Source organism: Chiloscyllium plagiosum, unplaced genomic scaffold (assembly GCF_037043375.1).
Source record: "Chiloscyllium plagiosum isolate Xiang-an unplaced genomic scaffold, Cpla_swu_hap1 HiC_scaffold_5, whole genome shotgun sequence".
In the NCBI taxonomy this organism is placed as follows: Eukaryota; Metazoa; Chordata; class Chondrichthyes; order Orectolobiformes; family Hemiscylliidae; genus Chiloscyllium; species Chiloscyllium plagiosum.
This window is the reverse complement of record NW_028270143.1, coordinates 55037591-55062749: the sequence shown is the minus strand read 5'-3', so window position 1 is coordinate 55062749 and position 25159 is coordinate 55037591. Positions and strand designations below refer to the sequence as shown.

Sequence of the window (25159 nt, the reverse complement as noted above, 5' to 3'; positions counted from 1 at the left end):
AGACCTAACATTCCAGTTCCTCCTCATGACATAAATGACAATGTCTGTCATATCAATTTAACCTTGTAACTAGTGCTAACATGCAATAAGCTGCTACTTTTTAAATATAAGAGCCTCTTCTAGTTAGGCCAGTCAGTAGTTTTCCTCTGTCACATTGGACCAAGCCTTGTAGATCCCTGCACTTAGAGGATGATGGCAGCAAACCTACCACATTGTAAGGTGCAGGTTCGGTTTAGCCATACTTAAAACATGGTGAATAAACAGTGGCGAGGATTTCATTTCACTGCCTCATACAACATGGTAGCAATGGTGAAGAGTTTTCAGCATCTTCAGACTCCGTTTACTGTTAATGCACACAGTTGCTAACAAGGACAGTTCAAGATAAGTGGCAAAATTCAACAAAGAAGCAGCTTCAGTCAATAATAAAAACATTTCAGGCCAAGTAAGAGAGGTGCTGTAGTAATTCCCTGGAGAAAGGCAATTAGTTACTCCAAATCACATGCAGACTGCCCCATGTGGTGGTTTTCAGAAACCGTCCTGAGACTGATTTCAGCTGAAGATTGAATGCAAGTCATAAAATACAGGTAAAATGTCTGGTCAAGGAAAAACTTTAAAAGTGACACAGTAATTCAAACTGGGGAAGTAGTTACAGCACAGATTGAACATCATCACCACAGTGGATTGGCACCACAAAGGGACACTGACAGCAAGGGAAATCAAGTACTGCAAAAGCAATTTAATTCATGGTCACAACCCGGGAACATGGCAAAACTAGAATTAAAGTGATATGTGAGCAGATTAGAAGCCTAAACAGACCTGACCTCATTGAAACAGCAAGGTAAGAAACTTTGTTAAGCATATAGAAAAGGCAGGAGATCCTTTATTAAATATGTGTTAAAGGCAGAAAGCATTTATTTTTGTTTATTTATTAAACATTTATATAAACTACAGGGATTGAAAATTATCCAGGAAAACATTGTGAAGGAAATAGGGATCATGTCTTAAAATCATGAACAGCAGGAGTAATTTTAAAAAACCAAGATTAAAGCAGGAATGGTTCATTAAAGCCACAGAAATACATTCAGTAAAATTGTTAAGAGAATGGAATCAGTTATTAAGGCTGTGGAAAGCACTTCATCCGATGAAATTGTGAAAAAGACAGGAAAACCCATTTTAGCCACAAAAGGTGGAAGTGTTTCATTTCAGCTGTAAAATACAGGAAAACCCTCCAAGAAAGCAGCACAGAATGCAGCACTGCAGTTCCAATGAAACAATAACCTTTAAAGCCAGGAAAATAAATAATTACACTGGGAAGACATAGCATCAGAAATAATATTGCCATAAGACCATAAAACAAAGGAACAGAAGCAGGTCATCCAGCCCTTTGACTCTAGTCTGCCTTTCAGTGAAGTCATGACTGATCGGATAATCCTCAACTCCATTTTCCTGTTTTATCCCCATAATCCTTGATTGTATTATTCTCTCAGACTTGAATATACTTAATGACTCAGCCTCTACAGGTGAAGAATTCCAAAATTCACGCGCCTTTAAGAGAAAAAAATTCTCATCTCTGTCTTAAAAGGGTGACCCTTTACTCTGAGATTATGACCTCTGGTCCTCAGCTCTCCCACAAAGGGAAACAGCCTTTCTGCATCTGATATGTCAAGTCCCATAAGAATCTTGTATGTTTCAATAACTTGACTCTCATTCTTGAAATTCCAGTGAGTATAGGCCCAATCTATTTGCTCTGTCTTTGCAAGTTAGTCTAGTGAACCCTCTCTGGGCTGTCTCCAATGCCATTGTTTCTTTCCTGAGAAAAGGGACTAAAACCATTCACAATATTCAGCTGTGGTCTGACTAGTACCTCGTATAGTTTTAGCAAGACTTCCCTATTTTTATACCTCTTCCGTTTGAAATAAAGGTCAGCATTCCATTTGCCTTCTCTATTACCTGATTAACTTGTATGCTAGCTTTTTGAGATTTTGCAAAAACACTCTATGCTGTAGCTTTCTGCAGTCTTTATCCATTTAAATAATTTTCAGCACTCTGTTCTTCCTGCCAAACTGCATAATCTCATATTTTCCCATATTGTATTCCATCTGCTAGGTTTTTTTCTCATTCACTTCACCTGTTTATATCCCTCTCTAGTCTGTTGTGTTTTCCTCGCCAATTGTCTTCCAACCTATTTTTAAGTCATCTGCAAACATGGCTACAGTACATTCACTTCTCTCATCCAAGTCATTAACATACATTGCAAATAACTGTAAGCCAACCACCAATTCCTTACAAGTTGTCATTCAAAAATGTGCCACTCAGCCTTTTATTAATTAGCCAAAACTAATATACTATGTCCAACACCATAGGCTCTTACCTTATTAAGTATCCCACATGTGGTACCTTATCAAGTGCCTTCTGAAAATGCAAATAGATTACATCCACTGTTTCCTCTTTATTTATCCTGCTTCTTTATTCCTCAAAGACTTTTAATATATTTGTAAGACATGATTTCCCCGTTATGAAGCCATGCTGACTCTAAGTGATCATATTATGCATTTCTAAATGCTGAGCTTTTACATAATTTATAATAGACTTCAACATCTTCCCAATGGCAGACATTAAGTTAACTTCCCTATAGGTATCTTTTCTTTGTCTCCTACCCTTCTTAAACGAAGGTGTTAAATTGGCAGTTTCCCAGACTTTTCCAGAATCTGAGGATTCTGCCAGTACATGCATTAAATCTGTAGTTACTACTTTTAATATCCTTGGATCCATTCCATCAGGGCCAGGAAACCTTTTGGACTTTGGCCCCATTAGTTTCCCTACTACATTTTCTCTAATTGTAATTCTGTCTTAATTTTACCTCTTGATTATTTAGTAATTTTAGATTGCAGTTAGCGTTTTCTACGTGAAGACTGAGGCAAAGTATTTATTCCACTCCTCTGCCATTTCCTGGTTCCCCATTATTTATTCATTAGTATCATTCTGTAAGAGGGGTAACTTCGCCCTCTCTCCTCCTCTTTAATTTATTTAAGGAAGCTCTTGCTGTTCATTTTGATATTACTTGCAAGTTTGGCCTCAAAGTTTATCTTCTCCCCCTTAATTTTACTTTTGCCGTCTTTTGTTGGTTTTTAAAACTTCTCCAATCCTCTGGCTTAGCACTAACCTTTGCCATGTTCTATGCTTTTTTCTTTCAATTTGATGCTATCCATAACTTCCTTGGTTAATCATGATTGGCTTATCTCTAACCCGGAATCCCTCTTCCTCACTGAGATATGACTTTGCTGTAAGTCATGAACTATTGAAGGGTCTGTTTCCATGCTGTGCATCTCTATGACTCTATTTTCTTAAACGTTTGCCATTTTTCCTCAATTGTCTTTGCTGCCAAACTTCCTTCCCCATCCACTTCAACCAGCTCTGTCCTCATTCCTTTGTTTAAGCTGAGCACAGTTGTTTCTGACCCAAGTTTGTCCCTCTCAAACTGAACGCTGAATTACTACCACTGCTTCCTAGGGGGATATTTACTCTGACGTCATTTATTAAATCTGTCTCATTACACATCAGTGGATCCAAAATAACCTCATCCCTGCTTGGATCCACCACACGTTGTTGAAGAAAACTGTCCCAAGCATAAGTCATAGCTACCTCTGACAATCTGACTATCCTAATCTACATGAATATCTAAATAACCTCCCACTCACCCCTCCCTCTGGAACATTTACTTTTTGCAGTAACCTTAGTGAAAGCTCCTATGTGCCCCTTTGTATTGACTTCCCATTTTGAAGCAAATTTTTAAGAGTGTGCTCACTTGGCCTTTGCCTCACTCTGCTGAAGTCTGCTCACACTAACTGGGGTTTTTAAACACTGTGCATATTAGGAAGATTTAAAACCCAGAGATGAGCCAAATAGGATACAGAACTTTCATACTAGACACTAAATCAAAAACTGAGCAATTTATATTTTTTATATACAATTGGGTGTATAGCTGATGATGGTTTAGCTTGCCAAAGGGTAAAAGAAGCAACCAATACTTTGAAGTACTGAAAGACTTTGACAAGTGCTTAAATCTCAGAACGACTAAAATTATCAAAGGAGCAAAATTTAATCGAAGTATGTCGAAACCAGAGGAATCCATTGATGATTTCATTAATGATCTCTTCAGAATAGTGATGAAATGTGATTATGGTGACTCCAAATGATAAATCATAAGCAATACAATTGTGGGTGACTCTGCTTTATAATAATTGTTATAATGATGACAAATATGGACTATTGAATGTTATCATCCATAATCTGGCTGGTATACCAGAAAACATTCATGAACTAAAACAGCATATATGCTGACCTAAGGATTTAACTACAGCTGATCACAACCCCAGATTGAGGCAAGTCTAGAGAATTAAATAGAGTACATGAAACAGCCAATTATGAAATTACCATTTTATCTAAAGATGTTGAAATCAGTCAAATGAGTCAAGCTTCAATAAATCAAATGTGTCTCCTGTTTTGAGTCACGTATATATGATGATTTCATATGTGGTGAAATGAAGGTTTACCTGCCACTTAGCCACTTTGGACAGACAATGAAGCCAGACTCAGGAATACACACAACTATATTTTCTCTTGAACAGCAGAAAGAAACAACATGTTTGGTTATATACAAATAGAGTTCCTACAATGTGGGAGCAGGCCAATTGGTTAAATGAGTCCACACCAACTCTCCGAAGACCATTCCACCCAGACCCATCTCCTAACCTATCCTGTAACCTGAGATTTCCCATGGCTAGTCCACCGAGCCTGCACACCCATGGACACAATGGACAATTTAGCATGGTCAATCCATCTAACTTACAAATCTTTGGACTGTGGGAGGAAACCGGAGTACCCATAGGAAACACCTGCAGAGACAGGGAGAACATGAAACCTCCACACAGACAATTGCCTGAGGATAGACTGAAACCTTGGTCCCAGTTACTGTGAGGCAGCAGTGCTAACCACTGTGCCACCATATACACCAAAAAACTCTTTGTCTATCTCTATCCACTTCCCTTCTCATCTTGGAAGATGGTGCCTAATTGAAATGAAAATGAGGAAATAACCATTCTACGAGAACTCAAAAATATCTACAAAATTCACCACTGCTGAGAGACACCAAGACAAACAATTCCATTTGTACAACTTTGATCTCAGGTTAGAAATCTTAACTCTGTAGGGGCTATAAGGTTTTTTTTTAAACTATGTAGTCTATTCTTCTGGTCTATATTAGACATTTGGACTGCTAAACTTATTGTCTATATTAAGTGTGTTTGATGTCATATTTTCATTATTTTGCTCCAAGTTAAAAGATTTAAAGATTCCTGTTTTCTTTCAAGAAAATGTTGCAAATAGCTCCTTCATTATGATCTTGTAACTATGTCTTTAATTGAAAGTATGTAAAATAATACTTGTGACTGGCTGAGAGACAACTAAAAGAAGAAGAGCTGATTACCCTCTTCATCTGACCATAACACGGTCCAAAGAAAACCTGACTCTAAAGAAAGACATTCATTTAGTGAGCAAAGCAGGAGTCTGGATGTACATCAATTCCAAGAGAAAATTGACTTTAGCATGGTAGATCAACAGAGTCCATTCAATTCTCAAGGTAGATGAATGAATTACACACACGGGAATTCAGTAATAGTGAAGAGGGTAGGCACCAGATATTTACAATCCTTGTCAGCACTGTGCAGCAAAGAATTTTCACAGGCAGAAACAGTGTCCAGCTATTAAAAGCAAATGTGTAACAGCTGAAGAAAAGGCCACTTTCAGAAAATGCACCAGAGTAGGACACAGTTTCCGAAAAGCAAGAAATAACTGCCTCACAAAGAGGTTAATGAGATGGAACAATCTACAACAGAAAAAAAACTTAATGAACTAATTAGAAAAATAGGGATCAATTCTTTACATTTTGACTGATATTCATTTCAATATTTTATTTCATGAATTTCAAGTTAGACATCAGAATGCATGTAATCCAATACTGACCCATGGTTTAGAAATACCGTGCAACTGACAACCATGTAACTACATGGTCCTTTGTACTTAAGATTAAAGGAATTATGAGTAACTAGCATTATAGGGAATACCAAATGCTACAAACCTATATGTATTTCACAATTGAGAAATCTGGCTCTTTGAGTAGGAAAATTCATCTTGTTCTCATGTTCTTCATATGACATAAGGAATTAAATTAGTTAAAGTCAATGCAATACTGGTCGAGGAAAAGCCAGTTAAGGAACTACTGGTCAGAAGAAAATGAGTAGAAGGTTCCTTGGATTCATGGCACAAGCCAAATAAACAGCAAAGACCATTGATATTATGTGTTAGCATAAGAAATTTGTTTTATACTGTCAACAATGTGGGAACCTGTGATGAAAACAGGTTATTAGAAATATCTTTCACTGCTATTGACACTGAAGAGATTTCAGATTGCATAACATAGCAAGGTTTGGAAGAAAACACAAGCAATCAGATAGTAAATGTGCAATGTATTCCATTTGAGCTAATTGACAAATTTTTAACTGATTTAACTCAGCCTGCAACACCACTTGATGAACAAATAATTATGGCATTGGGTCTAATACAAAATGCTGAGGTAACTTACATGAGACTATTTCAAGCAGAAATAGTCCTTTTCTCACCAAAAATAATTCTTAGTGACAATGAGACAGATCATGCTGAGCAAGAAACAGTTCTTAAATACAGAACTGAGGAATGAAACATGTCAGTTTTATCAATAATGCAATCACTGAGAGCAAATAAGTATGTCCAAACCAATCAATATTTGAACGGCAGAACCTATATATTCCAGCAAAGATCTGCAGACAGATTGGGAATAAAATCTGCTGACATAGATAAAAGAAGTGGTGTTACAATTCTAGGAAAGATATCATTATGAAGCAATGACCAATGATTCAAGATGCTACAGGGATGCAATTATCTCAGAGATTCAGGAAATTTTAAAAAAATTACCTATTTCAGCAGGAAAGGTTCCCTCTACGAAGGAAATCCAACAGATTACAGGTCCTATAGACACACTTGTTCATTTCAGCAGAAAAGATGACCCCAATGTCTCCAGGAGATAAAACATCTTTCAGTTTGAAGGGACCTACAGAGCTCAAACTATCAGGAAGAAATAAAAGACGATGGTCTTCCAACTAGCAAATATCTGCAGAAAGAACATTCTGGAAGAATTATGAAACCTGCAGCTCACCTGAATTTGTAAAGTCAGAGAGGTGTGGGGGTGATGGAGGAACTAAGCATTTGCGGGCAATGGGATATTGTTAGATATAATTATATATACAAATATAATACTAAAAGGGGAGAAAAAGTTTGGGGGAGATATTGTGTGTGAGTGAAAGAGTTTGATGTTATTTTGAGCATAACAACTTAAGACCTCAGCAGAATATGCTAGTTCTCTTCATGAACTCTGTAGCAATGTCCATCGTATCAATAAAACCTCATACTAATTGCTAACATTCAATGAGGTATTTCCGTTCAATATAAGAGTCCCATATAGTTTATATCAGAAAGTAGTTTTCTTTTTGTTGCATTCGACCATGGCAGTCCTGTTATCCTTACATTTAGTGAGAATGGTAGCAGCAAATCCAACACCTAGCATGATGCAGACTCCGTTTAGTCCCTTAGAAAACATTACTGAGTTTGCTGTCATGTATTCTATAATAAACTTTGATAAATGCATGTCTACTCCGATAATGTCGAAAAGTTATTGTTATGCAATTTCACATTTTACATAAAAATTATTCTCTCTTGCAAAACGTGGTGCAAAGTGGAAAGTTGCTGCTATTATAGAGGATTATCTTGTGAGCGACATGAGCAGTTGGCAATCAGGAGGAATATAGTGCTTGAAATATCTCCCTGCTGTTTTTCAATCATTTGGAAAAGCAAGCTTAAGTTCTTTGTTCCTTTCAACTGGAAAGTGCACTTTGTCAATATACTGTCTTTTTATTTTCATCCAAGAAGGAAGCCAAGCTGCTTTAATTGCAGTGCTCAAAGTAGAAAAGGAGCAGTTGTTAGTACTTTTAAGTCATCACGTATCTTAAATAACAGAGTTGAGAATTCACTCTTCAGGTTGTCCCAGATAAGATGCATTGTACATCCTTCTGCAGATGCTAAGAAATTCTGAAATAATACTTCTACTGAATGCATCCATGCAGTTGGAAGCTTTGCTAAAATATCCACTGTAAATATTTATGGTTTGGATTTTGAAGTAATTCTACTCTGTTATTCATTGACTTCATAGACAATTATGTGGTAACTTTCAGTAATTAGAGATCCATTCCAACATCACACCCTTTACAGAGGATCAGAGTCCTGTGTGAATGGGGCACATCACAGCCTGCTTGTTCAACCAACCAGATTGAAGAGGCTGGAATCATAATTTGGAGCATTTGAGTGAAATATTGGTGCTTTGCCAGTAATCTGAAATTTATCAAAGTGTTGAAAAATAACATTTTCATTTCAATGAACAAGGCATATGTTTCTTTTGATAAGTTTAATGGATATGCACAACTTGGACTACAATGTGAGGAAATTTGAAATAATTTAATTGGTCAGGAGATTAGGAGAGCATGATATTTTCTATGAAATGAGAAGTTAGTGTTGTTATTGAGAGGAATTTGAGTGTCCTTGAATACAAATGACAAAGTTACAAGCAAGTACACAGTGATTAAAAAGACAAATATATTAGCTTTTATTGCAAGGTGATAGGAGATTAACAGTAAATAAGCTTTGCTGCAGTTTTTAAGAAAAAGGCATTAGTTAAGCCACATCCAGAGTGTTATGTGTGATTTTGCACTCTTTTCCTAACAGAATAAACTCTTTTCTTCAAGAAAGTGTAGTCAGTGTTCAGTGGATTGAACCCTAGGATGAGAGATCTCTGCTCTTTACAAAAAAAAAATTGAATAGATTGAACCTCAGTCTCTGGTATTTAGAGGAATTACAAGTGATCTGATTGAAATTTACATTTTTAGAGGATTAACACATTAGGTGCCAGTAGGTGGTGTTCCCAGCTGGAGAATTTATGGGGGATATTATCTTGGGAAGCAGTGATTTAGAAGTGAAATGAAGAGAACGTTCCTCACTTAGGATTGGGAACCTTTCGAATTTTCTGACCAAAATATCTTGAATAACAATCATTCTGTGTATATTCAAGACAGAAAGCAATACATTTTTGGATTCTAGAGACATTAGGAGGCTCAGAGGAACCAAAGGTTCTTGAGGTGCTTGTCCATTGATCCCCAAAGGAGGCAGGACAGGTTAATAGGGTAATTAAGAAGGCAAACAGTTTATTTGCCTTTATCGGTTGTGGCAAAGATTATAAGCGCAGCATGGTCATGATGGAGCTGTACAGGGCTTTGGTTATATCACAACTGGAGTACTATGTGCAGTTCTGGTCACCACACTGTAGGAAAGATGTGAATGCACTGGGCGTGGTGCAAAGGAGATCCACCAGGGTGTTGTCTGGGAAGGAACATTTCTGCTATGAAGAGTGGCTGGATAATCTCAAGTTATTTTATTTGAAGCAGAGTTTGTAGAGGTATATAAGACTGAGGGGCATTGACAAGATGAATAGAAAGCAGCTGTTCCCCTTAGTCAACAAGTCAATAGTCATAGAGATCTACAGCACAGAAAAATGCCCTTTGGCCCATCTTGTCCATGCAGTCAAAAATTATTAACTATTCTAATTCTATTTTTCAGCAGTTGGCCCAAAACCTTGTATTCCTTGGCATTGCAATGCGTATCTAAAAACTTCTTAAATGTTATGAGGGTTTCTGCCTCTAGCACCCATAGAAGCAGTGAGTTCCAGATTCCCACTACCCTCTTGGTGAAAAGGTTTTTCCTCACATCTCCTCTAAACCCTGTGTCCTTTACCTTTAATCTATGCTCCCTGGACAATGATCCCTCCATCAAGGGGAAATGTTTCTTCCTCTCTATCCAATCCATTGTCCCTCATAATTTTATATATCTCCATCATGTTCTCTCTTAATCTCCTCTGTTGTAAGGAGAACAAACCCAGTCTGTCCAACCTTCATAATTGAAACTCTCCAGCTCAGGCAACTTCCTGGTACACCTCCTCTGCACTCACTTTCAGTGCTGTCATGTTCCTGTGTACAATGTGGCTTCCAGAGCCTTTGGCTCAAGTACTCCAAATTATAATTCCAGCCTTTTCAATCTGGTTGGTTGAACAAGCAGGCTGTGTTGTGCCCCATTCACACAGGACCGTGATCCTCTGTAAATGGTGTGATGCTGGAATGGATCTCTAATTACTGCTCTAGCTGTGGCTTAACCAACATTTATATAATTCCACCATAACCTCTGTGCTGTTAAATTCTATGCAAGGGGGCATCATTTTACAATGAAAGACAGGAGGTTTAGAGAGGATTTGAGGAAAAACCTCTCACCCAGAGGGTGCTGGGGGTTTGGAGTGTACTATCTAGAAGGGTAGTTGAGGTGGGAACCTTACAACCTTTACAAAATAGTTGGATTAGCACTTGAAATGTCATAACCTTCATTTCTATGGGCCTAGTATGGGAATGTGGGTCTAGTGTAGATAATACTGTATTTTTGGCAGGACAGAGTCAATGGGCTGTACATAGAACAATACAGCGCAGAACAGGCCCTTCGGCCTTCGATGTTGCACCGTCCTGTGAACTATTCTAAGCTTGTCCCCCTACACTATCCCATCATCATGTGCTTATCCAAGGATTGTTTAAATCTTCCTAATGTGACTGAGTTGACTACATTGGCAAGTAGGGCATTCCACACCCTTACCACTCTGAGTGACGAACCTGCCTCTGACATCTATCTTAAATCTATCACTCCTTAATTTGTAGTTATGCCCCCTCATGCAAGCTGATGTCTTCATCCTAGGAAAAATACTTTCACTGTCTACCCTATCTAATCCTCTGATCATCTTATATGTCTCTATCAAATCCCCTCTTGACCTTCTTCTTTCCAATGAGAACAGACCTAAATCTCTCAGCCTTTCCTCATAAGAGCTTCCCTCCAGACCAGGCAACATCCTGGTAAATCTCCTCCTCACCTTTTCCAATGCTTCCACATCCTTCCCAAAATATGACGACCAGAACTGTACACCATATTCCAACTGTGGCCACACTAGCATTTTGTAAAGTTGCAGCATGACATTGTGGCTCCGGAACGTGATCCCTCTCCCAGTGAAACCTAACACACTCTATGCTGCCTTAACAGCACTATCAACCTGGGTGGCAATTTTCAGGGATCTATGTACATGGACTCCAAGATCCCTCTGCACATCCACACTCCCAAGAATCTTTCCATTGACCCAGTACTCTGCCTTCCTGTTATTCTTCCCAAAGTGAATCACCCCACACTTAGCTGCATTGAACTCCATTTGCCACCTCTCAGCCCAATTCTGCAGTTTATCCAAGTCCCCCTGCCACCTGCAACATTCTTCCACATTGTCCACTCCTCCACCGGCTTTAGTGTCACTTGCAAGCTTACTAATCCATCCACCTCTGCATGCGTCTAAGTCACTTATAAAAATGACAAACAGCGGTAGTCCCAAAACAGATCCTTGTGGCACACCACTAGTAACCAGACTCCATGCTGAATATTTTCCATCAACCACCACTCGCTGCCGCCTTTCAGAAAGCCAGTTTCTAATCCAAGCTGCTAGATCATCCTCAATCCCATGCGTCTGCATTTTCTCCAACAGCCTACCATGTGGAACCTTATCAAAGGCTTTACTGAAGTCCACGTGCACCATGTCAACTCATCTACATGCTTGGTCACCTTCTCAAAAACCTCAATGAGGTTTGTGAGACATGACCTGCACTTGATGAAACGATGTTGACTATCTGAAATCAAATTGTTGTTTGCTAAATGATTATAAATCCTATCTCTTATAATCCTTTCCAAAACCTTTCCTACAACAGAAGTAAGGCTCACTGGTCTATAATTGCCTGGGTCATCTCTGCTGCCCTTCTTGAACAAGGGCACCACACGTACAATCCTCCAGTCCTCTGGTACTAACCCTGTAGACAATGACGACTCAAATATCAAAGCCAAAGGCTCCGCTATCTCCTCCCTAGCTTCCCAGAGAATCCTTGGATAAATCCCATCCAGCCCAGGGGACTTGTCTACTTTCACTCCTTCTAGAATTGATAACACCTGCACATCTGGCTCAGTGGTTAGCACTGCTGCCTCACAGTGCCAGGGACCCGGGTTCAATTCCTGCCTCGGGCAACAGTCTGTGTGGAGTTTGCACATTCCCCCGTGTCTGCGTGGGTTTCCTCCAGGTGCTCCAGTTTCCTCCCACACTCCAAAGATGTGCAGGTTAGGTGAATTGGCCATGCTAAATTGCCCCATAGTGTTAGGTGCAATAGTCAGGGGTGCATGTAGAGGAATGGGTTTAGGTGGGTTCCTATTCGGAGGGTCAGTGTGGACTTGTTGGGCTGGAGGGCCTGTTTCCACACTGTAGGGAATCTCTTCTAATCTTTGTGGGTGGCACTGCTGCCTCACAGTGCCAGAGACCCGGGTTCAATTCCCTCCTCAGACTGTGTGGAGTTTGCACATTCTCCCCTTGTCTGTGTGGGTTTCCTCCGGGCACTCCGGTTTCCTACCAAAGTCCAAAAATGTGCAGGTTAGGTGAATTGGCCATGCTAAATTGCCCGTAGTGTTAGGTGAAGGGCTAAATGTAGGGGAATGTGTCTGGGCGGGTTGGGCCGAAGGGCCTGTTTCCACACTGTGGGTAATCTAATCTAAACCACTTCGTAACTAACCTCGATCCTTTCTAGTCTAATATCTCGTATCTCATTCTTCTCCTCTACAATAATCTCTTTTTCCTGAGTGAAAACCGATGAGAAATGTTCGTTTAGCACCTCTCTGATCTCCACAGGGTCCACACTCAACTTCCCACTTCTGTCTTTGGTCCTATTCCTACCCTAATCATCCTTTTATTCCTCACATACCTATAGAAAGCTTTAGGGTTCACCTTTATTCTGTTTACTAAAGACTGCTCATGTTCTCTCTTTGCTCTTCTTAACTCTCTCTTTAAATCCTTCCTAGCTGATATGTAACTCTCCCGTCGCCTCATCTGAACCTTCCTGTCTCATCAGCACATAAGCCTCCTTCTTCCACTTAACAAGAGATGCTATTTCTGTAGAAAACCACGGTTCCCTTACCTTATCACTTCCTCCCTGCCTGACAGGGACATACCTATCAAGGACACGCAACATCCATTCCTTAAACCAGCTTCACATTTTCATTGTCCCCATCCCCTGCATTTTGCTACCCCATTCTGTGCACCCTAATTCTTGCCTAATCGCATGATTATTGCCCTTGCCCCATCGATAACTCTTGACCCGTGGCATGTACCTAAGCCTTTCCACCGCTAAACTAAACATAACTGAATTATGGTCACTCTCTCCAAAGTGCTCACTGACAACTAAATCAAACACCTGGCCTGGTTCATTACCAAGCACTAGATCCAGTGTGGCCTCCCCTCTTGTCGGCCCTTTGACATACTATGTCAGGAAACGCTCCTGCACACGTTGGACAAAACTGATCCATCTGACATACTAGAGTTATAGCATTTCCAATCAATGTTGGGGAAGTTAAAGTCCCCCATAATGACCACCCTGTTCCTTTCACTCCTACCCAGAATAATTTTGCCAATCCTCTCCTCCACCTCCCTGGTACTCTGCGGAGGCCTATGAAAAACTCCAAGCAGTGTGACCTCTCCTCCCTGATTTAAACCTCAGCCCATATTACCTCAGTAGACCAATCCTCGTCAAAAGTTCTTTCAGCCACTGTTACACTATTTTTAACTAACAAGGCCACACCTCCCCCTCTTTTACCGCCTTGCCCATTCTCAATGAAAGATCCAAACCCTGGAACCTGCAACATCCATTCCTCAACCTGCTGTATCCATGTCTCCGAAATGGCCGCAACATTGAAGTCCCAGGTACCTATCCATGCTGCAAACTCACCTTGGATACTCCTAGCGTTGAAGTAGACACACTTCAAACCAGCTTGCTATCTGCCAGCACATTCCTGTGGCTGTGAAATCCTGTCCCTGTCCTCCCTACTCTTATCCTCATGTGCACTGCAAGGACACCTCAGGTTCCCATGCCCCTGCTGAGCTAGTTTAAACCCACCCGAATAGCACCAGCAAAATTCTCACCCAGGAACTGGTTCAAGTGAAGATTGTCCTGTTTGTACAGGTCCCACCTTCCCCAGAATGAGCCCCAATTATCCCAGTGCCTGAAACCCTCCCTCCTGCACCAACCCTGCAGCTTCGTGTTCAGCTGATATCTCTCCCTATTTCTTGTCTCACTATCACATGGCACGGGTAACAAACCAGAGATAGCAACACTGTTTGTTCTAGCTCTCAGCTTCCTTTTTCTACCTATGTCGTTGGTACCTATGTGGGCCACGACTTTGGGCTGGTCACCCACTCCCTTCAGGACCCCAAAGATACGATCCGAGACATCACTGACCCTGGCACCTGGGAGGCAACATACCAACCGTGATTCTCGGTCATTCCCAACAAACCTTTTATCTGACCCTCTAACGATTGAGTCCCCAATGACTAACACTTTCTTCCTTTCCCTCCTTCCCTTCTGTGCAACAGGGACAGGCTCTGTGCCTGAGACCTGGGCCCCACTGCATACCCCTGTAAAGCCTCTTCTGTCCGATATGATTTTAAGGGAATTGAGGGTAGTGAAAATGAGACAGAAAAGTGTAATTGTGGTAGAAGATTTGCTATAATCTTATTGAATAATGAAGCAGGCTCAAGGATCTGTAAAAGCTATTTGGTTTTTATTTCTTCAGTTTTTTAATTTTGTGCAATATAATGTGAACAATGATAGCCTAACTGTTATTCCCCATGCAAAGTTTGGACCATCAAATCAAAGCCCAGACTTTTAAGAATGTCTGAGATCCTGGTCTAAAAATTGTAAGCAAGGCATTGAAAGATGCAAAAGTTAATTCACTAGATAAAAAACAGGCCAGAAATTTCATGAGATTTCCATTTCCTTATCTTCCAGCTTGAAAGCATTTTGTTGTGGAAATTCCTGAATGTGCTAAATGGTCACAATGCAGTGATGTCAACTGGGACTTAAGTAAATTGTAGAAACAACTGTCTTTCTTCCTTCAGAACCAATATTCCCTGAGGTAGATGTGTGAAGCCAGGAATTTTCCTGACTTCCACTATCTTCCCTGAAGACAAAAATATGGCCCTTCATAATCTGCTTACAGCTTGTTTTTCTACCTATCTTTGTATTATCAGCATATTTAGCTGAAATATAGTTGGTCTATTTGTCAAAATGATGAACTTAGTTTGGCAATAGTTGCAGTCTCAAACCTTTGATACTCTACTAGCTAGAGTTTCCTCAACTGAAAATGACCTCTTTATGCTGACTCTGTTTCCTATAAGTTAGCTGATTGTCACATCCATACTAACATGTCACCGCCAATGTCATAAACATTTATTCTGTGCAGTAATCTTTTATGTATTGCCTTTTGGAAATCAAAATGTACTGCATCTGCTGATCCCCCTTTGTCCAGACCTGTTTGTCACATACTCAAAAACCTCTGAGTGAATTTGTCAAACACAATTTTGCTTTTACAAAACCACTTTGACCCAACCTGATTGTTTATTATTTTCTAAATATTCTACTACTAAATAATAGATTCCAACATTTTCCCAATGTCAGATGTTAGGGTAGCTGGCCCATCATTTCCTGCTCCTTTCTTGAATATGAATTTATATTTGCAGTTTTCCAATCCCTTGCGACTTTCCCAAATCTTGGTGATAGCTGTGGTCATCAGTTTAGGTCTAATGGGTGGCAGGGTGGCACAACTTAGTTCAATTATACCCTCAGGCAATTGTGTGAGTGGCGTTTGCACATTCTCCCAATGTCTATGTGGATTCCTTCCCACAGTCCAAGATATGCAAGTTAGGTGGATTGTCATGCTAAATTTCCCCATAGTGTCCAGCGATGTGTAGGCTGGGTGGATTAACCAGGTAAATGCAGGGTAATGGATGGGGGAGGGGAATCTGGATCTGGGCGGGATGCTATTCAGAGGGTCGGTGCAGATATGATGGGCCAAATGGCTTTTATCTGCACTGTAGGGATTCTATGATATGATAATATGTAATATTGAAAATTCTTCAGGTTAGTTGCTTTATCAGTGGTCTTTGTGCCTCCAGCTGCCTGCGTCCTAAGCTTTGGAGTCATTCCCCAAAGTTCTCCGTTCTTCTATCTTTTTTCACCTCCTTTAAGACATTACTTAGAAGCTACCTCTAACCAAGTTAAATAAAGGCAAAATACTGCTGATGCTGAAGATCTGAAATAAAAGCAATATGCTGAGGAAACTCAGCAAACCCAGCAAAATATGTGGAGAACAGAGAAACGGAGTTTGTGTCTTAACTGCAATACAGTTCTTCATTGAAACCCTTTGAATAACCTTATGTCCAAGAACTTGCCATCCCATGTAGCTCAGTTTCAAATGTTGCTTAATGCTCCAGTTTATTACATTAACCTACTATATAATTACAAGTCACAGTTTAGTTTCAGTGAATTATGCAAAACCTGTATGGCTAGGAGTGATGTAATACAAATGTACATATACGTGCCTGAAATAACAACAAAAAATGAGGACGTTTTCTATACCAGCAGAGTTCACATTTCCAGTCATTTATAACTTTGTCATTCTTGATTTTGAAGACCATATGGCTGTGGAGGATAAAGTTTGATCTGCGGATGGATGACTGATGTGTGAAGATACTGTGACAGTAACATGTTCCAGCTGAAACCTTGGAAATAACTGCAGTTGCTTCACTTGCAGTTTGGTTACTTAACTATGTGGAACGTGCTAGAAAACATTTAATATATTGCTTCGGCTTCATTATGACATTTTTTCTCGCACAAGTGTTGGCCATATTGTATAAGGAGAGTTTGGGTTGACTGGGCTTGTATTCTCCGAAGCTTAGAAGAAAAAGAGGGGATCTCATTGAAACCTATGAAATTCTGAAAGAACTGGACAAATTGGATATAAAGATGATGTTCCCTTGTTTGGAAATCTGGAACAAGGGGACACAGCCACAGAACACATAAACCTTTTAGTGCTAAGATGAAAGGGTGATGCCCCTTCGGAATTCTCAATCACACAGTGATTCAGTCAGGATATATTACAGAAAGAAATGTCATTGGACAGGCAAATGGACATACATGGAATAGTGTAGGTGGGATGGGCTTCAGATTAGTATGACAGGGTGACACAACATCGAGGGCCGAAGGGCCTGTACTGCGCTGTAATGTTCTATGTTTTATAACTTGATTTCTAGATATTAAAGGTATCAAGGAAATGGGAAGTGAGTGAGAGTATGTCATTAAGATAGAGATTCAGCCATGACCATATTGAATTATGAAACAGGCTTGATATGCTAAATGGCCTACTCTAGCTCCTCCCTGATATTTCTGTGCACATCTGTTTTCCCTACTGCATTGTTACTAAAACTGAACTGCCAAAGGTGAAAACATGCCAGGTACATGAAGCATAAGGTCATTATTATTTCCTTTACGATTCAGATTGTTTAACCTGGATCTGGATCGTACTTTTTCAATCGGTGCAGATATAATGAACCAAACCGTCTTCCTCTTTGTCATAAACTTCTATGATTTGAGATAAAATTATAATTTCATGAAAATTTGAAATTTCAAAACTTAAAAAGGGTGAGGAATGGGTTATTTTTCCAGCAGCATGATTCATACTGCTACATTTCATCCTGATACAACGAAGTTTTGGATGCATGATGAGATGGCAATTCTATGCACATGCCTAGTTGGTGCAGGTTACTGCCATTCTGCTGTATAGCTGTTCTCCAGACAGACTAATCAATTCACAGATTTGTAGCATTTGCATAGCAGCAGGAATACAGATACTGCCAATTCATGGCTGCCAAATAAAATGAACGTTTGATTGTTTCTCATTGCTGCTTTTCCTTTTAACAGTTTAAAAAAGAAGAGCCAGTTCTGAGCAGCCAAACTAAATCCTCAGGCACACCAGTGGACAGTGTAAGGTCAGTCAAAGTCTTTCCTAATATCTTTGCACATGTTCTCTGATCTTCCCATCGAAAACTTTTCTCATAAGACAGAGTAGTCTAGATGACATCTGTGTTTCATTTTGTCTAGTATTTCAAGGTATGTCATCATTAATTGGAGAATTTTCATTTTCTAAGATGATATTTTCCCTCAGCATTTTTTTAAAAGACATCATTTTATTATCTCTCTGCCAAAGAGTATGAAGTCCATAAGAATGTAAGATACAGGAGCAGATTTAGGCCATTTGGCTCATCGAGTCTGCTATGCATTTGATTCACTGATAGCTAATGACATATTTCTCAACCCCATTCTCCTGCCTTCTCCACGTAACCCATGATCCATTTATCAATCAAAACCTAAATACCCCCACAATGACTTGGCCTCCAGAGCCTTCTACAGCAATGAGCTTCACAGATTTCCCCACCCTCTGGCTGAAGAAAATCCTCCACATCTCAGTTGTAAAGGGCCATCCTTTCACTCTGAGGCTGTGCCCTCAGGTCCTCGTTTCTCCTGTTAGTGGAAACATGCTCTCCATATTCAGTCTGTGTAGGCCTCTCAGTATTCTGTAAGTTTCAATGAGATTCCCCTCGTCCTTCTAAATTCCATCAAGGAAAGACCCAGAGTCCTCAACCATTTCTCATACAACAAGCCCTTCAAGTTCAAGTTACTCTGCAGAACCAGGCAGACAACACAGCTGTCAGGACTCTTGATCCTGACCACAGAGAAGGCTGTCTTATCCCCTGACTATACTATCCCCTATTATAACTACATTTCTCTTTTCTCCCCTCTCATGAATGGCTCCCTGTACCACAGTGCTATGGTCAGTTTGCTCATCCTCCTGACAGCACCCACTCTCATTTATACAGGGACCAAGAATCTCAAACCTGTTAGACAAGCTCAAGGGCTGGAGCCCTGTATCTGTCTCGTTCTTAGTCACAGCCTCCTGTCCCTGATCACTGACTGACTGAATTTAAGGCCGTTAATCCAAGGGGTGTGACTGCCTGCTGAAGCACAACATCTAGGTGTGTTTGAAACTGAGACTCCCAGCTCGTTAACTTAGAGCCGAATGTTCCTCAAGAAACCAACGCTTGCCACAGGTGTGATCACTACGCGCCACAATAGGGTCCGCATCTCTGGCTCGGCATCTCTATTTAATTTGATTTTAAAAAGCTGGTCTTTTAGCCTATAGCCTGTAAATATTTTGCCTATTTACCCCTAATCTGAAGGTAACCTATAATATATAGTCAAATTAGTAGCTATCACCAACCAATGAACTTGCGGTTTACCTGTGATATCACTCTCCTGTTTTAAAAGGAATCTTATAAACTAGTAACCAAAAAAAGCAAGTAAATTGCATTATCGAATTTCCACATTGCCTCCAAATTTCCCAAACTATATACTCACTCAGGCTGTGTCTCACTGTGGGTGGGGTCTCTCCTTCCTAACTGCACAAAGCTTATTGAGTCTGTAAGAACACAGATGGTAGTAAGCCTGAAAATATCTACTTACCTCTTTCCCATCTGTCTCAGTAATGAGTTGTCAGATGCACAAAATGCAAGACCTATGCCACCTGCGCTCTGTAGTATTCGAGATGGAGCTTTAAGATCTATTTTGTTCCTGATATGTTTAATTCATAATTCATAATCAGGTTGGCCCTACAGAAAATTGAAAGACTCCTTGAGCATCCGGCGAATAGTTCCATGTCGTGCTATTCCGATGATCACTTTTGCCATGATAGCCTCTTTTTGGGAAGAGCAAGCCTCAGGCCACCCTAATCAGCCTTTATCAGCATTTAGTGCCATTTAATTAGGGATCCTATCAGTGAGGCTTGTTTTTAAGATTTTCCGGCTGATAGAACACTTCATTGTCATGAGATATTTGTCCTTCTATTTATCTTCCTCTTCAACAACTAGTTCACAGTTCTGTTCGAGCATAAACATCAATAGAGTGTTTAGCAGCTGGATGGCTAATGGAATTTAGTGTGCTGGGAAGTTAGAATTAGAGGTGTCCTCCGGATCATGCCAAATTTAATGGCAAGGTATGATTTTCAGCTTCTGTAATGATTTCCTCGCCTCAGCCAGACTGGAAGGCTGGTTGACTGGGTTGAGCTTGTAGGCTTATGATGCAAGACTGCAGCTGAGGAACTGGATTGCAGGAAAAGAAAGATCTGTCTATGAAAGTGGATTGTTGAGAAAGTCCATCCATGAAGAAGATTGAGGGCGGTGTGTGCCGAAAATCTGGTAAGGGTATGGTGGGAGGGTCACTGTCATTGGCAAAACCTACATTGACTTTTTACTTTCTGTGATCAGTATATTTTATGTAAGAAATATGTGTGTTTTGTCAGTTAGCTGCGAGGCTTCTTGCAGTCATGTTTCTCAGGTGAGCTCAAAAGACGGGAAAGGTTGAGGGGAGTCCTTCTCCCACTTTCAAGGTATTGCTGCTTCATACCTTTGATTAGTTGACTAGCAGCCGGTTCAATCACGTTCCAATGGAATTATCTCCATGGAGCCACTTATTGTCCTCAAAGGTAATCAGAAAATATGACTTTCCTCATGTGACCCTTTCAAGTCCAGTGTCGTTTTCCAAATATGGTGGAGTAGCGAGGATGTTTAAGCATCCCATGCTAAGACTTTCACACCACTGAAGTTTGAAACAGGCAGTTTATTTGTATTCCAATGGCTCATTCAGTTTGAAATTAACCTTTTGAATTTGTTTCAGGAAGAGACATTGAATCGACATCAGTCTTTTTGTTCCCTTTTGAGATGAGGGAATGTTCCAACCTACAAAATAAATTAGGCGTTCCTGAGGCAGACATCTTTCTGCACTTGTCATGGTCCATTTTTAAATATAAAAATTAAGTTGAAATTCAGAATACACTAGAATGTGACACCATGGAAAAAGAATCAGCAGGGAGAAGATGGGCATGCTGGTGATAATAGTGTGGTCTGTGGGGAATAGCAGGAGGTCACAGGGTCATGTGGCAGCTGGATCTGATCACAGTGCGATTATGAGTGGGAGTGACAGAGCAGCTTGGTGGGCTATGGAGAAACACTGCTCCTTCCTGCCCAGAGAACAGTTTGATTCTTTTCTTTCCAACTCATGGGAAACTTATCTGATGAGTGTTAAAGGTGGAACAAGTATCATTTTAGGCAGCAATTTTCATTAATGTGTTTAAATTAAACTACTAAGAGGTCTATTAAGAGGAGGTTGGCTGTCCAGCTCACTCTTCTCATCTGTCTTACTACTGAAAGTCAGCAGACTCCTGGAGGATTGCATTTATGTTTGACTTCTTACATCTTAATTTCCCTCTTGACCCAAATCTATCTGCTGTGAGATTTGCAATTATATCCGTCCATCCAAAAGGTATTTTTTAAGGAACTCTGGCAGATCCTTTGACAACTGTTGCTTAATGTAATGCTCCAGTACCTCTCAGTAGTCAGCATCCCAATTCTAGTAGAATGTTTTTGTCAGCTAACTTTGCTTTGTTTGCCAGAATCATATTGCTTTTTATTTTGAAAATTGCAATTGTACCACTAGTGCGCTGGCTCATTGTTGTCTTGTGACCTCAACCTCTACTTTAATTGCCTTTGTATGCAATCTGTGGGAACTATCAAACACACTTCACTTGAAATATGGTGTCAGAGTAGGGCAGCATGTATGTATTTTCAGAACTGTAAGAGAGACAACTACTAAAAGAAATATCAAGGGAGAAGTTAAAACAACGGGTTACATCTTCAAATGACTGGACGAGTCAAAATGAATATGCATTTTCCACTCTCTCCTGCCCTTAAAATTGTAAGGAGGGGGGATCCAAGATGGCGGCGACCCAGCAAGTCTGAGTCTACAGTGCTCCTCCCAAGACTTGGGTAAAGTGGGTCACCCACCCCCACCACACTCACCAAATCATTTATAATAACTGTTTAATTTAATTAGTTGTTTAATATTAAACTTAAACAAACTAATCTTTAGTAAAAATGACTAAATGGAAGGGAGCTCGCAGCTCTCAACAAGCAGGAACCCCTCCCCCACCCTCTCCAGCTGCAGCTGAGGCGTCCACAGCCGCCCCGGGGGACTTACCTACGGTGACAAGCCTTGTGGAGATGATCTCCAAACTGGACGCGAAGATCGACGCTTTCATTGAAGAATCCCGAAATCGATGGGACTCACTCTCGGCCGTGCTGCAGAAGCATGACCGAGACATCCAGGAAATTGAGCGCCGAGTCGGAGGGGCGGAGTTAAAGGCCGCGACCTCCGAAACTACAGCTCAATCGGCCGTGGATCAGGTCCGGACTCTCGAACAGCGAGTCCGGACCTTAGAAAATCACATTGACGACCTTGATGTTCGAGGTGGTCGAAAAAATATTCGTTTGCTGGGCCTTCCCGAACGGGAAGAGGAAGGCCAGCTTACAGCATTCCTCCAGCAGTGGCTGACACAGCTTTTAAATCTGGAAGCTGGATCAGGCCAGGTAAGGGTAGAATGGGCCTACCGGGTCGCAATACACGGGCCCGGCTTGAACAAGCGCCCATGCCCGGTCCTGTTCCGGCTGCAGAGCTACAAGGAGAGGCAGATACTCCTCGAAGCCTCTAGAAATCTCGGAAAAGACCCCCAAGCTATGATCTATAAAGGATCCAAGATCATGTTATTCCAGGACTTTTCCCCAGCTCTGGTCCGAAAGAGGAAGGCATTTTTCGAGGCGAAGAAGCATTTAAGGGACTTAAATATTCAGTACTCCTTACGCTACCCAGCGACGTTACGTTTTAACCATGAAGGATCCGTATATAACTTTGGATCGCCAGAAAAGGCTAAGGAATTCTTGGACTCTCTTAGATAAACTGTAAGACATAATGGATGTTGGTTTGCCTTTCCCCCCGCTTTGGTTTATATCCACCCCTTTTTTTTGTCTTTGTACCTTACTGTTTAATATTATTATGGGGGGTGGGGAGAGGGATTTGATTTTCTCCCCCCCCACCCCCTTGGGGTTGTTTTCTTTTATTATTTTATGTATATATGAGGGATGTAGGTATATGTGTGTGTGTATATTATATATATATATATATATATAGGTTTGGTTAAAGTTGGTGGGGGGAGGTGGTTACCTTATTCAATTTTACCTCTGTCTTTAGGAGCGGGGTTGTTTCTCCCTTGTTATTTTGTATTAGTATATTTAATTATTATTTGTTGAGGTTGTAATTTTATAGTTATATGTTTATATATGGTATTAACATTACCAAATATATCCAGGTGTTGGTATGGGTGGGGGTAGGGTGCTCACTGTTAACTCTAGCTTTGTATTATATTTGAATTCTCCTCATTTTATTGAGGAGTGCCTGGGTCAAGGGTGGGGCATTGGTTGGGAGAGGATATGATGGACTTTTGGAGAGGAAGTGACACCCCCTGGGAACAAGGGGGAAAATCTCCACTTAGATACGTTTTATATTTTTTTAATTTAGAAATAGTTTTTTATTGTATTGTTGTGAGTGTATTAGAGAGGCTTTATTTTTGTAAATTTTATATGCTCTACGCTCGGGATGTTCTGGATAGGGTTCCCCTTCCCGAGGGGGTCTCGGATTTGCCTAGATGATTATGGTTGATCAGTCGGTTAAGTGGTGCACCTGGAATGTCAAGGGGAGTAATTCGCCAGTCAAAAGGAAGAAAATATTATCAAATCTTAAGAAGGAAAGAGTTGATATAGCTCTCCTACAGGAGACACACCTGTCGGATAAAGAACACTTGAAATTACGACAGGGTGGATTTGATCAGGCCTTTTTTTTTTCTTTTAGCTCAAAAAGCAGGGGAGTTGTTATTCTTGTTCGGAAGAATTTCCCTTTCAAAATCCTAAAGCAGATAAAAGACGAATCTGGACGATATATTTTGATTAAAGCCCTCATAAATGGAGAGGAATATGGGATTTTAAATTTGTACTGCCCCCCGGCACACCCCTTTAAATTTCTAACGGATGCCTTTTCAAAATTGATGGCTTTTGGTGCCCGTCATACAATTATAGGAGGAGACTTTAATTGTATTATGGATCCGGAAATAGATAGGATTCCCAAGAGTACTGCAGGAGTATCTCCCAGATCTAGACAATTGATGAATCTGAACAAAGAATTAGGATTAGTAGATGTATGGAGATGTCTTCATCCACAGGGCAGAGATTTTTCTTTCTACTCCAATCCATATAAATGTCATACCAGAATTGATATGTTTTTTGCCCCCTCGATTTTTTTAAATTCCATATCATCCTGTAAAATAGGTAGTATAGCAATTTCCGACCACGCTGCTGTATATATGGAAACTAAGGCGAGGAACAATGGGACATCCCCTCGGCATTGGCGTATGGACCCCTTCCTAATGAAAGATAGTAAATTTGTAAAGTACTTCTCTCAAGAATTTAAAACTTTTTTAGAAATTAATTCAGGTACAGCTAGAAACCCATCAATGATGTGGGAGACCATCAAAGCTTACACGCGAGCTTTGATCATCTCCTACTCAGCGACCCAGAAGAAATTGAAGGGAGAACAACAGCGTCTGCTTGAAGCCCGCTTAAAAGCAGCTGAAACCGCATACACTGATCGACCTATTATTAAATTGCAAAGGATTACTGCTCTTAGGACAGCTCTAAACACTATGCTTACTCAAACGGCTAAGAGGGAAATATTATTTGCAAAACAAAAGTTATATGTATATGGCGACAAACCGGGTAGATACTTAACATTTCTTGCAAAGACAAAAAAGGCCCCTCAGGTTATTACGTCTATCAAGGAAAGTACGGGTATTTTGACTCATGATCATAAAAAGATTAATGCGATCTTTAGAGAATTTTATTCTGATTTATATAAATCGCAGGATTGTGAAGATAGGACGAGGAGGATGCAGTCATTTTTTAAAAATTTGACCTTTCCAGGCCTAACTCCGGAACAGGTATCGGTCCTAAATGCTCCCCTAACAGTCCAAGAAATACTTGACACAATCAGGCAACTTCAGAGCGGTAAGGCACCTGGCCCAGATG

The 25159-nt window shown here is 40.4% G+C and overlaps 1 protein-coding gene across 3 annotated transcripts in view; it reads left to right on the top strand.

The window, feature by feature from the left end:
* Positions 1 to 25159, top strand: part of epb41l4b (erythrocyte membrane protein band 4.1 like 4B) — a 399237-nt gene that overhangs the window by 314364 nt on the left and 59714 nt on the right. For all 3 annotated transcript variants that reach the window (XM_087987177.1, XM_087987176.1, XM_043690060.2), the window contains exon 19: positions 18060 to 18127. In XM_087987177.1, the coding sequence (XP_087843303.1) occupies positions 18060 to 18127 (68 nt within the window). The remainder of the gene's footprint in view (positions 1 to 18059; positions 18128 to 25159) is intronic.